The 13,071-nt window shown below is 26.0% G+C and overlaps 1 protein-coding gene across 1 annotated transcript; it reads left to right on the top strand.

Moving 5' to 3' along the window:
* Window positions 1-321: 321 nt before the first annotated feature.
* On the top strand, window positions 322-3,940 carry LOC110603165 (probable sulfate transporter 3.5). The gene is made up of 12 exons (XM_021740860.2): window positions 322-726; window positions 816-1,023; window positions 1,111-1,282; window positions 1,377-1,442; window positions 1,578-1,691; window positions 1,781-1,897; window positions 2,003-2,129; window positions 2,214-2,500; window positions 2,776-2,966; window positions 3,108-3,190; window positions 3,274-3,350; window positions 3,537-3,940. The coding sequence occupies exons 1-12, from the start codon at window positions 411-413 to the stop codon at window positions 3,690-3,692; spliced, it is 1,914 nt and encodes a 637-aa protein (XP_021596552.1). The 5' UTR covers window positions 322-410; the 3' UTR covers window positions 3,693-3,940.
* Window positions 3,941-13,071: the final 9,131 nt, after the last annotated feature.

Below are 13,071 nucleotides of genomic sequence, written 5' to 3'. Positions count from 1 at the left end.
CTTTGACCCCACCTTCCAAATTTATTATTTTTTTTATAAAATCAATTAATTGGAATTTTAATATGATAATGAATATTTTTTTTTTTTTGTTTTTTTTTTCACATTGAAGTTTTAGTAGTTATGGTTTAAAACGTGAAAGGAAGTGCTGAGTTTGCAGAGCAAATCCATAACTTTTTAGCAAAATTATTTAATTTTTCTTTGATTAAAATAGATAGAAAGAAACAGTGAAGTCTAAGTTGTCAAATCTCTCTTATCCTCTATTTGTCATCCTTATATCATTTTCCACCATATTGCTTCTATATAAATGCTAGCCACTCGCCCCCCTAAATTATTTGAAACGATCCTCTTAATACTGCAACAATCTCCCTATTCTCCTTCGCTTCCTTCATTTGCTTTCTCTCACATTCAGCATGGAGATTCAGATTCCTACTCGTAACAAGGTGAACTTTGCTCCTCCGAGAAGCTTCGGGACAACTCTGAAATCCCATCTCAAAGAAACTTTCTTTCCTGATGATCCGCTCAGGCAGTTCAGGAATGAGAAATCCGGTGTTGGAATCGTTAAAAAAGCTCTGCAATACTTTGTTCCGATCTTTGAATGGTTACCCAATTACAATCTACGCTTGTTTCGATTCGATGTTCTTTCTGGTATAACCATTACCTTCCTTGCTATTCCTCAGGGCATCAGCTATGCAAAACTCGGCAGTATTCCTCCTATTATCGGCCTCTGTAAGCCTCATCAGGGTTCTTCTTCTTCTTCCGTTGTTTGCTTTTGTTTTTAATGTAGAAATCGTTAATGGTTTGAGATGTGTTTGCAGACTCGAGCTTTGTTCCTCCTCTCATTTATGCTGTGTTTGGGAACTCGAAGCATCTGGCAGTGGGGACTGTTGCTGCTTGTTCATTGATCATAGGCCATACGATTGGAGAAAAAGTATCTGCTGTCGATGATCCAACGTTGTATCTCAACTTGGTCTTCACTACTACTTTCTTCACTGGAATCTTTCAGACGCTCATGGGTCTTTTAAGGTAAATGTTTTGTTTTTTCTGGGGTTGGTTTGTTATCTTCATTAACGAATTGTTAGGTTTTGATTGGTATGAAATATGAAAATGCAGACTGGGGATTCTGGTGGATTTTTTGTCGCATTCAACTATTACAGGTTTCATGGGAGGAACTGCAACTCTTATCTGCTTCCAACAGCTCAAAGGCATATTTGGTCTGAAACATTTCACAACCAAAACTGATGTTGTTTCTGTCATTCGTGCAGTTTTACATTACAGAGATGAGGTTGGTCGTGGACAAATCTATACATTATATATATATTTTTTATATTCTCATTAATCACAAATATTTTTCTAATCATTTATTTATTTATTTATAGTGGAAGTGGCAGAGTGCAGTTGTAGGCATCATCTTCCTTATTTTCCTTCAGTTCACTCGTTTCCTGGTGAGATATCTCTCTCTCTCTCTCTCTCCATGTCAATAATTTAATTAAAATTAAAAATTATTTAGATTTTTGTTAAAAATTAAAACGTGAAAAATATATATTTATAATAAATAGTTTTGAACATGGAAATTTCAGAGGAAGAAAAGGCCAAATCTGTTTTGGGTGCCAGCCATAGCTCCAATGACGGTTGTTATAGTTGGTTGTCTTTTCGCATACTTTGCTCATGCAGACAAACATGGAATCCAAATTGTAAGGGACTATTTTTAATTCAACTGGATTTTTATTATTAATATTCACAAATTATTACATTAAATCACCAAATCTATCTCTGTCTTTAGGTGGGCCATCTCCACAGAGGCCTAAATCCAATATCCTTAAAAAATTTGACCTTTGATCCTCAGTACTTACCTGTCACTTTGAAGGCTGCCCTCGTCACTGGCCTTATTGCTTTAACTGTAAGATCACAAAAGAAATTTTTTCTCTCTCCCTGTTTTTTTTTATTATTTTAATTTAGTCTTAGGTTAAAATAATTGATTTTTTTTTTTTTTAAAAAATTGCAGGAAGGGATAGCCATAGGAAGGAGCTTTGCTATAATGAACAATGAACAAGTTGATGGGAACAAGGAGATTATAGCTTTTGGTCTCATGAATATTGTCGGCTCTTTCACTTCTTGCTACTTGACCACCGGTAAGAAAATTTATTTGTATATTTTCTTTTTTTTTTCTTAATAAATGGGATTTTTATAATTGGAATTATATGTTTGAATTGCAGGGCCATTTTCCAAAACTGCAGTGAATTTTAACGCAGGGTGTAAAACAGCAATGTCTAACGTAGTAATGTCAATTTGCATGATGCTCACACTACTATTCTTAGCTCCTCTCTTCAGTTATACTCCTTTGGTTGCTCTGTCCGCTATTATCGCATCTGCTATGCTTGGACTCATAAATTACGAAGAAATTTATCACCTCTTCAAGGTTGATAAGTTTGATTTTCTCATTTGTATGGCTGCCTTCTTTGGAGTTGCCTTTATAAGCATGGACTACGGACTCATCATGTCGGTAAGACCTCTATTCTCAGAATTTTAGTAAATAACTAAAAATAACAGTTAGGTTAAATGTTAAATTTTATCATAAAATAGTTTCTTCAGTAATTCAATTGAAAAATTATGATCTAAAAGTAAATTTAGAACAATTCTTCGAATCTATTATGTCGATACACCTACTACGCTTTCGATAGAGCTTTTTAAGTTTTCAATTAATGCAAAAAGAACAATTTTTGGGCAATCTATGAAATTGTAGACATGATTGATGATAGATTGTTTGTGTAATTTCAGATTGGGCTTGCTTTGTTGAGGGCACTAGTATATGTTGCTAGGCCTGCAACCTGTAGACTTGGAAAAATTCCAGACTCAAATCTGTTCCGTGACTCAGAACAGTATCCTGGATTGACAAATGTTCCAGGAGTCCTTGCTTTGCAACTTGGTTCCCCTATCTACTTTGCCAATGCTAATTACATTAGAGAAAGGTATCAATTTATTTGATCAAATTGTTGCCCATCGGCTCTGTTCAGCAATAATTTTAAAATTAGTATTTAGTGATCGAGAAAATTAAATGTAAAAAATTGTTGCCCATCGGCTCTGATTATTTTAATTGGAATTTTGATTAGGATTATCCGTTGGGTTCGAGATGAAGAGGACATTTCAAATGCCAAGGATTCTGTTGTTGAGCATGTGTTACTAGATTTATCAGGTAGAAATACTCTGCTTAAAAATTCAATAATTAATTGCAATCTTTTACAACTTGAGTTGAGGATTAATTCTCTGATTTTGTAGGTGTTACATCCATTGATACGACAGGCATCGAAACGTTGATTGAAATACGCAAATTGCTTGACGCCAAAAACATTAAGGTATTGTACTACCCAACAATCCCTTTTCTTTATTAATAAGGAACACATGCCCAAAAGGTGTTCGATAATTTGCCTCATCTAAAGTCATGACAGGTCGCTCATATAAATACATACACTAGCAATTAAAACACCCCAATGCTAATAAGAATTTCTCTTACTAATCATGCGGTTTATTCATGCATGTAGATTGCAATTATAAACCCTAGACTGGAAGTAATGGAGAAAATGATAAGATCACACTTCGTAGACAAGATTGGAAAAGACTCCATATTTCTTAGCATTGAGGATGCAGTTGAGTCGATTTTATTCTCGACCCAAAAGAATTACCAGGTTTTAGTGTAGAAAATGATACAAGTGCAGCCCTAGATTTTGTACTGTTTTAAGAAGATGACAAATTGCACAATCAGATGGTGCACTTCATAAGTCCAGACAACCTTTGACACACAATGCTTCCAAATGAAAAATAACATTGTATACTGGAATGGGGTGTGATCAGTTCATGGATTGTTGGGAGAGTTTTATATAGTCTTCAAATTTCAGCACCTCTGTACCTTTGTATCTTTCTTCCATAATCTAATGATTACAATCTAGTGGTTGGAGTAATTCCATTTACTATAATTCGTTTAAAATTAATTAATATATCTTTTTATATAAGTAATATAACATAATTAATTAACTTGATTTTTTAAAATTTATTAATTTAAAGAATTTAATTAATTTTTTAAAATTAATTAATATAACATGATTTTTTTATGTTTTTCTTCTATAATATATGTAATATATTAAATTAATATTAATATATTAAAATTAATTTTTCATTAATTTAAATTATTAACGTGAAATACTATTAACTTCTATTTTTTTTTTATATGCTGCACATTTTATTAATATAATTAAAGGCCAATAAAAATTTAATATAGGAATTGAGCAAAACTCGACCATCATACTCTATGATATAACCAATATTAAATTTAGAATAAATATTATTTCTAAATTTATCTTTATATTCACTTTAGTGTCTATGATTTTCCACTTTTTTAGATTTGTTAATGAATTTTTAATTAACTTATGCTTTGTCTTAATTATATTTTAATTGATAAATTATTAATTTTATAAAATATGCAGCTCCCAAAATCTTATTATTTTCAGTAATGAAATATAAGGAGATTTATTTAGCGAAAATGAAATGTAAGTTTAATGTATAAAATAAAATAATGAGAGATAAGAGATTAATGCTTTGTAAAGCTTTTTTGCTTTTTATTCCTTTTTTTACATTTAAATAAGTAAAAAAAAAATAAAAGAAGGGTAAAAGATGATTTTCTTTTTTTTTTTTAGTTTGATAAGAGAAATGAGTGAAAATAAAATAATTGAAAATTTACATTTGTTTTAATTTTATAAATTATATTTACTCTTTTTTTTTTTCATATTCTTTATGGACCCGTCAACTTTTACACTTTGAATCAATCTGCACAACAAATTGAGGAATGATTATGGTTTGGGAGCTGAACCCAAACCATAAGTCCAACCTCTGTAACACTAGGGTCAAATTCAAGCGTCCAAGGTTCCACTAATAGATAGCTACCTTTGATTGTCCATGGTTCAACCAGAAGAGCTCTTTGATAATCAGACTCCTTTGCAAAATTAATGAGGAAATAACCATTCCCCAAATCCAACACCTTAGCTTCAGCCATTTCCCAAAGATCCTGCAACCTACCACATAAAGTTTTATAGCCAATCTGTCTACCCAACAAATTAACAACGATAGCCTTACTTCATTCTATGCGATCAATCACAACATCTCCAGTAGTAATTTCAATATTTGAGATGTTAACTATATCCTTTATCTCAATTTCAACGGCCGCACCATGAACCAACGTATATTCCTTAAAAAAATTGTAGCCCTGTCTTCCTCTTCCAAAGGAAGATGAGGGTTGTCACTAGCATTCTCTGAGAAGAGCATACCAAATTTGTATTATAATAATTTGCTAGTTTATCTAAATAACTTAGCTCTTTTAAAAAATAAAATCATTAATAATTTAATTTTGTAAAATATTTTCTATTAATTAATTTTTGTGAGCACTTCAAATGTCAGAAATTATAAAAAATATTTTTAAATAAAAAAATTTTTCATGAAACAAAAGAAGAAAATTTTCTTTTATTTTAAAAAATATTTTTTATATTTTCTAATGTTTGGAGTATTAAGAAAATTTAATTAATGAAAAAATATTTTTCTAATAAAAAATTAAATTAATTTAAAAAAATCACTATTTTTTTAAAAAAAATTATTTTTTATATCTCAATATATAAATTTATTAACATATTTTATTTTTTAAATTAAAATTAAATAATAAAAATAAATTATTTTATTAAAAAATATTTTTTATATAAATTATTTTCTATAAAACTCCCTTTATTTCTTAAAAATAAATTATTTTTAAAAATATTTTTTATGAAAAGTATTTTTTTAATAAAATAATTTATTTTTATTGTTTAATTTTAATTTAAAAATAAAATACGTTAACAAATATATATTGAGAAATTCTAATAAAATTTTAGTATGAAAAATAAATTAATTTTTTTACTAAAAAGATATTTTTTATTTATTAAATTTTTTTAAATATTTTAAATATCATAAAATATAAAAAAATATTTTGCGTGAAGCACATGAAGCTTTACTCACTTTTCGTATCACTTGCTTCCTATCCAAACAAGGTGTAAAACATATCTTACAATTATCTTCGAAGAACACTATATGGTCCAAGACTCGATTTAGGCCCACACTTGCAGAATTAGGCTGGGCCTAGCCGACCTCTCCTGAGTGAAACTCAAGCACTCTAATATCAGTAGATTAGCGTCACGCCAACGCAACTCTCAAACCATCGGCGAGAGGAGAGGGAAGACCAACTCTCATCTTTCCCAACCCAGAAGAAATGCCTTTTCTGAGCCGCCTACCCATCCGCTACTCGAATTCATTCTCTCATAAGGGAATTGAGCTGCTGTGGCTCTCCTTGGTCAATACAGCTTCAGGCTTGAAAGCATTGAGGCAGGCTGTAGGGGTGAGCATTCGGTCGGTTCGGTTCAAAACCGAACCGAACCGAATAAATCGAAAATCGAATTTTTAGTGTTTATGAAAATCGAACCGAACCGATTTTAATCAGAAACCGAATCGAACCGAACCGGTCTGATTCGGTTCGATTTAATCGGTTTCGATTTTTAATAATTTTTTTTATTTTTTACACTTTATTTTTAATATTTTAATTTTAATATGATTTAATTTCTCAAGATTATTGAAAAAACATATTATTATCACTAATCGATTCGGTTCGGTTTTTTCGGTTTTTTTTTATTAAAACTGAACCGAACTGAAATAACCGAAATTTTTAAAATTAAAAATCAAATCGAACCGAAATATATAAAAAACCGAACTAAATTTTTAAATCGATTCAATTCGGTCAGTTCTTTCGATTTGAACCGAATACTGCTCATCCCTACTCGCTGCTGCAACGCACTCACACTGTTCTTTGTAGCGCGCAAGCAATGGGTCGTTGCTAGATCTCTTGCCAAATTTTAACTCACTAATCTTTTTATAAAGCCTCTCATTGACAGTTATAGTTCATTAAGAATTAGTCTTCCTCTGTAAAATTTTCCAGATATTCTCTCAAATGGGAATCTTCTGTACATTATGATTGGTTGCTATGTGGACCTGACACGTGGCATTTTGATGTTGAATTAGGATTCAACCCTAAACAAAAATGATTTTAGGGTTCCTACAGAATTTGCATATCATTTGACATGTAGACATCACTTGCATGAAGATATTAATTTTTGGCCATTGATGTGCTTTTACTGAAATATTTTGGTTGGTTGATATCAGCAGAAATGGGATATGTGGGGTCACCGATTGTTTATTGTTCAGCCCACACAGTATCAGCTACATGCACCTAAGATATTGTACATAAGATTAAATTTTATTGAATATTGGCCCATAAGGCTCTGTTTGGCCCACATCTCTGTTTTAACACCTCACTCCCTACCATTGTTACCTCCTCCTTGGCCTGTCTCCAAACTGGGTCCTATAATTTGATTTGATTTTTTTAAAGAAAAAAAAAATTAATACCTAACGACTTAGGAATGGGGAAATAAAGGTTTACATTAAGACTTAGCAATGGAGAAGTGAGCTGTGACTTGTAATAATTCAGCTTATTTAATTTGTTATAAGTATGCGTTTTAGAACATATCTATGTCGTTTTAGATTTATGTTTTTGTCTTATGTTGCCGACAGTTTTGGCATGCTAGTGAAGGGAAGGGAAGGGAAGACAACCTCAGTTTGCTTTTCCTTTTTTATCTTTATATTTATATTATATATATATATATTTCTCTGTGGTGGAAAAAAGTTTTTAAAAAAAGATAATTATTGGAAAAAGGAATTTATATAAGCTACTTTAATATTTTTATTATTAAAAAATTACTAAATTTAATTTTAAATTATTTCTTTTTATTTTTTTTAAAGTTGCACTGCAATGAAAAAGTAATCCACACAGTTTCCATGGATTCTGGCAGTTGTATGCTTTTTCGTACCAACATCCTCGCTGTGCGTTTACTTCCACTCAAAATCGTATTTAATTCTTTTCCCTATCCCTTTCCCTCACTCCACTATTTTTTTTTTAATATTCAGACCTTATTTATCGGAATAATTTAATTAAAAAATTTAAAAATTTTAAAATATAAAAATTATTTTAATTTAATTGATATTTATTAACATAATAAAACTCTTAAGACTAAATTATTTATTATTAATATATATATATATATATATTTGTTAATGTAAAATAATTAAATAAATAAAAAATAAAAAACAAATTTAAAGAGTCTTGCAGCTTTACAAACCAATGAAGGTTAGCTTTTTGTTTGCTTATGAGAAAGTAGGAGGTTTGAAAAATATGGAGAAATTTTTTATTTAGCTTATGTGTGATAAATTTATTAATTAATATTTAGTTTTAAATAAATATTATTCTTTTTATTTATAATTTTTATTTGTTTTTTAATTATTTTAAAATTATTATTTATTTTTTTTAACTATAATAACGTATAGATACACTATTATAATTCTATTTAATTTTATATTATTTTTAAGGAATTTTTTAAAATATTTTTTAATATTTAATAAAATTTAATATATTTAAAATGTATATAATTAAAAAATTAATAAAAAAATTATATAAAAATTAAAATGAATAAAAATTATAAGATGAAGGTAATATGACTTTTTTATGATTTAAAAAAAATTATTAATTAATTTCTTTTCTTATTTCTAATAGTAAATGTTCATATAATTGAAAATATTCAGATAGTCGCTTGATTTTTAAAATTAAATTCAAATATTTTTAAAATTTTAAAAATATATTAATTAAAAAAATTTCAGATTTTTCTTTAATATTTAATAGCTAAATTTAAAATAAAAATTAATCAGTATTATTTTTAAAATACCATAGATATATTAATATATTTTTTAAAATTTATATGAATTAATAAATTTTTCTATATCAAATAACAATAATATTTTTTCAATAAATTAAATATAATTATAGTGTTAATTTTTTTAAAAAATATATATATATTCAATCAATTAAAATTATTATAATTTTATTTTTATTAAAAATTTAAGATTTAATTAGATATTTATGCATGTCCATGCACGTAAAAATTATTCACAAATCAAAACTTTTATTCACAAACAACAACCACCTTTTATCTTTAAAAATTCCCGTTATACATAAATAAACGAGAGTCCAACAACGACCAAATTTAGCCGTTGTAATTTCAGAAAAATTAAAGACAAATTGGTTTGAATAATCCTTTTTATTTTAATTTTAGAAAACTAAAAAAAAAAACAGCATATTAATATAAAATATTCTAAAATTTTCACTATCTTACAATTTAATTTAAATAGTTAAAAATTTAATAAAATTATTTAAAATTATAAATTTTATTAAATTTTAAAATTTAAATCAAGAGAAATATGTTTGGCTGATGTGATAATACAATATAAATTTTTTATTATATTCATATAATAAGTAAATAAAAAGTTATTATTAAATAAAAATTTAAAGTTTTTTATTATTTTATAATTTAATTTAAAATTTTTAAAATTAATACAAATCAATTTAAAATCTTTAAATTTATTTTTTTTATTTTCGTCTAATTAATGAAAAAAAAATACAATTTAAGTTTATTTCTATTTACTATCAGTTCAGCAGGAATCGTAATAAGTCATATTTTTTTTTGTTAATTTTTCACTTTTTAAATATTTTATCAGAGGCAAATCATAATAAATTTAATTATATTTATTATAAGAATCATTTCAATATTATCATAATAAAAACTCTAATTCCACTGTTTATAATTATATTATTCATATTTTAATACTATTTTAAAGTATAAATTATATTTTTAATAGTATTTTATTTACGTGTCATATTAATATAATAAAATAATTTATGTGATATTGTAACTCTAAGAAATACATATTTTTTTAATTTAAATTTTAAATTTTAATATAATTATAATAAAATTTATAATTTTAAATAATTTTATAAATTTTGAAAAATATAAATTAAATCACAAAAATAGCGAAAATTTTCAACTTTTAATATAAATGAAAAAAAAAAAAGAAAAGAAAAGCAAACTTTCTCTTCGATCATTATGGTCTCTTTTTTGGTCTAAAGATCATTATTGTTTTTGACTCTTTTGTAAATCTGCTATTTATACTACATTTTAAATTAAAATAATTATTTTTTATTCTTTAAAATATAGGGTAATTAATAAATTTATCTCTCTATTTTCATAACTCAACAATTTCATTTTTCGTCAAAATTAAATATCTTTCCATAAACATGTAGTGAGTAACAGAAAAATAATCGAAATATCCTTTCTAGAACTTAACACTTTAATTCCTAAAATTTAATTTCTAAAATTTAATTTTTGAAATTTATAAATCATTTTCTCAAAAAATTAAAATATATATATATATTTTCGTCTATATGATATTATATAATTAACAAATTTATCTTTTTATTTTTTAAATTTAATAATTTAATAAATTTAAAATTTAAATTCAGCAAATTAAAATATATAAAATTTAAATTATTAAAAATAAAAAGTTAAAATTCAGTAGAAATTATTTTTGTAATACCGTTCGCTGTAGATCACTGCTTACTATTTAAAAAATTTTTTAAAACATCTCTAATATTTTAAAAAGTCTACTAGTTAGTCTTCCGTTAATTTTAGTCGTTAAATATTATAAAAAAAATTAAAATACCTTAATATAAATTAACTAATTAGTAAATTTTTTAATAATTTAAGAGATCAATTAATAATTTTTTTTAAATTATAGTGATTAAATAGTAAAATATTTAGTGATAAAATTAATAGAAAAACTAATTAGTAAACTTTTTAAAATGTTAAAAATATTTTAATATATTTTTTAAAATTAAAGGATTAAATAACGAGTTTTTTCATATTATAGAGATTAAATAGTAATTTTTTTATTTTATTATTGATAAGAATATTTTTGAGATTAAATTTATTTTCTTTTCTTTGACTAAGTGAAAATTATTAATTTAACAAAAAATTTTAACGAAGCGATATTAAATTTTGATGGAATTAAATTTTAATAACGAAAATATTGAGTTTTAAAAATAAAATAAAAAAATCTATTAATTATGTTATATTTCAAGAATTAAAAAATAATTTTTCTTTTAAATTTTACACGTCAAATTTCATAAATAGTGGGTGTAAAATTATTAATTTAATTTAATACTATTAAATTAACAATTTAATAATAATTTAAAATATAAATAAATTTTAATTTATTATATATAATAATATATTTTAATGAATAATTTATTTTATATTTAATAATATTATAATGCATTTTTTTTAATTATATAAAAGAAATTCAACTTGTTAGTTGCAATTACTAATCAAACAACCTGTTGTTCAATTATAGTCCTTTAGAAAAATTTTCTCCATAATAAGTTTATGGTTCAAGATTTTATAATATAATAAGTTTATTGACTTTTTTAAAAAAATATTTATTTTTAAAATTATAAAAAAATAATTTTAATTTTATATTATATTTATTTACTGAAATTTGATTGTCGGTAAGAAAGCCTCAGTTTTGGATAATTAATAAATAAAGTTAGGCACTTTATGTATTAATCGAACACCGACACTCAAATTTCTGGTCAATAACTTCTCATATAATTCCTGCCTTTTTCTAAAATTAAATAAATAAAGCTTAAGACGAAAGACCACATTTCTTGGGCATAATTATTTCTTCCTCCATTTTTATTCCTAAATAAAAAATTTAGTGATTCCTTCATAAAATTATTAAATAAAAACTTTTTTAAAAAATTATTTTCTTAAAATATTAATTAGGTTTTAGTCTTTAAAAATTCTTGTTCCTACCCATCTATGAAATATTTAGTTTGTTTGATAATTTTTATTCACTTTATTTTTTTAATATATTAAAAAATATATTTTTATTAATTTTTTAATTATATTTATTTTAAAAATAAGATACAATTAAATACAATTATTAATAATGAAATTAATCAATGTTAAAATATATTTACAAATATAAAGTATTTCATATTTTTTATAAATTATAATTTAGTCTTTAAATGAACATATTAATTTTATATTTTAAAAGTAATCTATTTAATCTTTATAATTTTTAATACGGTTGAAATAGAGTTAAATTGCAATTATCAATTTGTCAAAAAGAAAATGTGAGGCCGTTGGCATTTATGGACAGCTATTTCAATGCTCAAATTAGTAAACTGATAGAATGGACGAATAATGAATTATTTTGAATTCATAATAAATGTGTAAAAATGTGTACTTTAATTTCTGTGCACATTAACTTTTATACTATAAGAAGGTGGAGTTGGTTATCAAAATTTGATATGCACCAACTAGTGGATAAGAGATTTCGCGATTATATGTGTAATGGGATCTACTAGATTATATCCGCTAACTGTAACTTTTTATAAAGTATCGACTGCTCAAGAGAGGGCGAGTCTTGGTGAAGAGCCAAACACTACGATGTCCGAATCTTCCTTTCTATGGATGGGACCGCGTATCAGCTTATCAGACCCTTATCACATGGCCCTATCTTATGATGACAGCTCATGACTTATTTTGAGTGATAATTATGTAGTATCAGAAGTCCCCCGCTGGTCTTTGATACTTCATATTTGAAGTTTACAGTTGTTTTCATGGTCTAGTACACGTGGCACGTGTGCATTGGCTCTCCATACCCATGTCATTTCGCTTGCTCTGTGAATAAATATCAATTGCCTCGCTTCTCGACCATTATTCGTACCAGCTACCTTGCTCTGTGACAGTTTAAGACTGGAAGACCAAATATTATATTGCATGCGAATGGAGATTAATGGTGCCCAATATTGCCACGATCTTATCCCATAATCCTACTAACGAATAGGAGACCTTAGCAAGGTTTTTCTTATCTAAACTTAGCTTGTTAAAAACATCTAGGTTGATGAGATCGACTGAGCTACCTGTGTCGACCACCACCTCACGTCATATCTATTTAATCGAATACTAATGACTAATGGGTCATTATGAAAAAACTAAGTCGCCTTATCTACAGGTCCGAACTTTATCTCCTATTTTGCCCATGGTTCCTGCTCTATAG

The sequence above is a fragment of the Manihot esculenta genome, chromosome 16 (assembly GCF_001659605.2).
Source record: "Manihot esculenta cultivar AM560-2 chromosome 16, M.esculenta_v8, whole genome shotgun sequence".
NCBI lineage: Eukaryota > Viridiplantae > Streptophyta > Magnoliopsida > Malpighiales > Euphorbiaceae > Manihot > Manihot esculenta.
The sequence above is the reverse complement of the archived record's forward strand: the minus strand, read 5'-3'. Positions and strand labels throughout refer to the sequence as shown.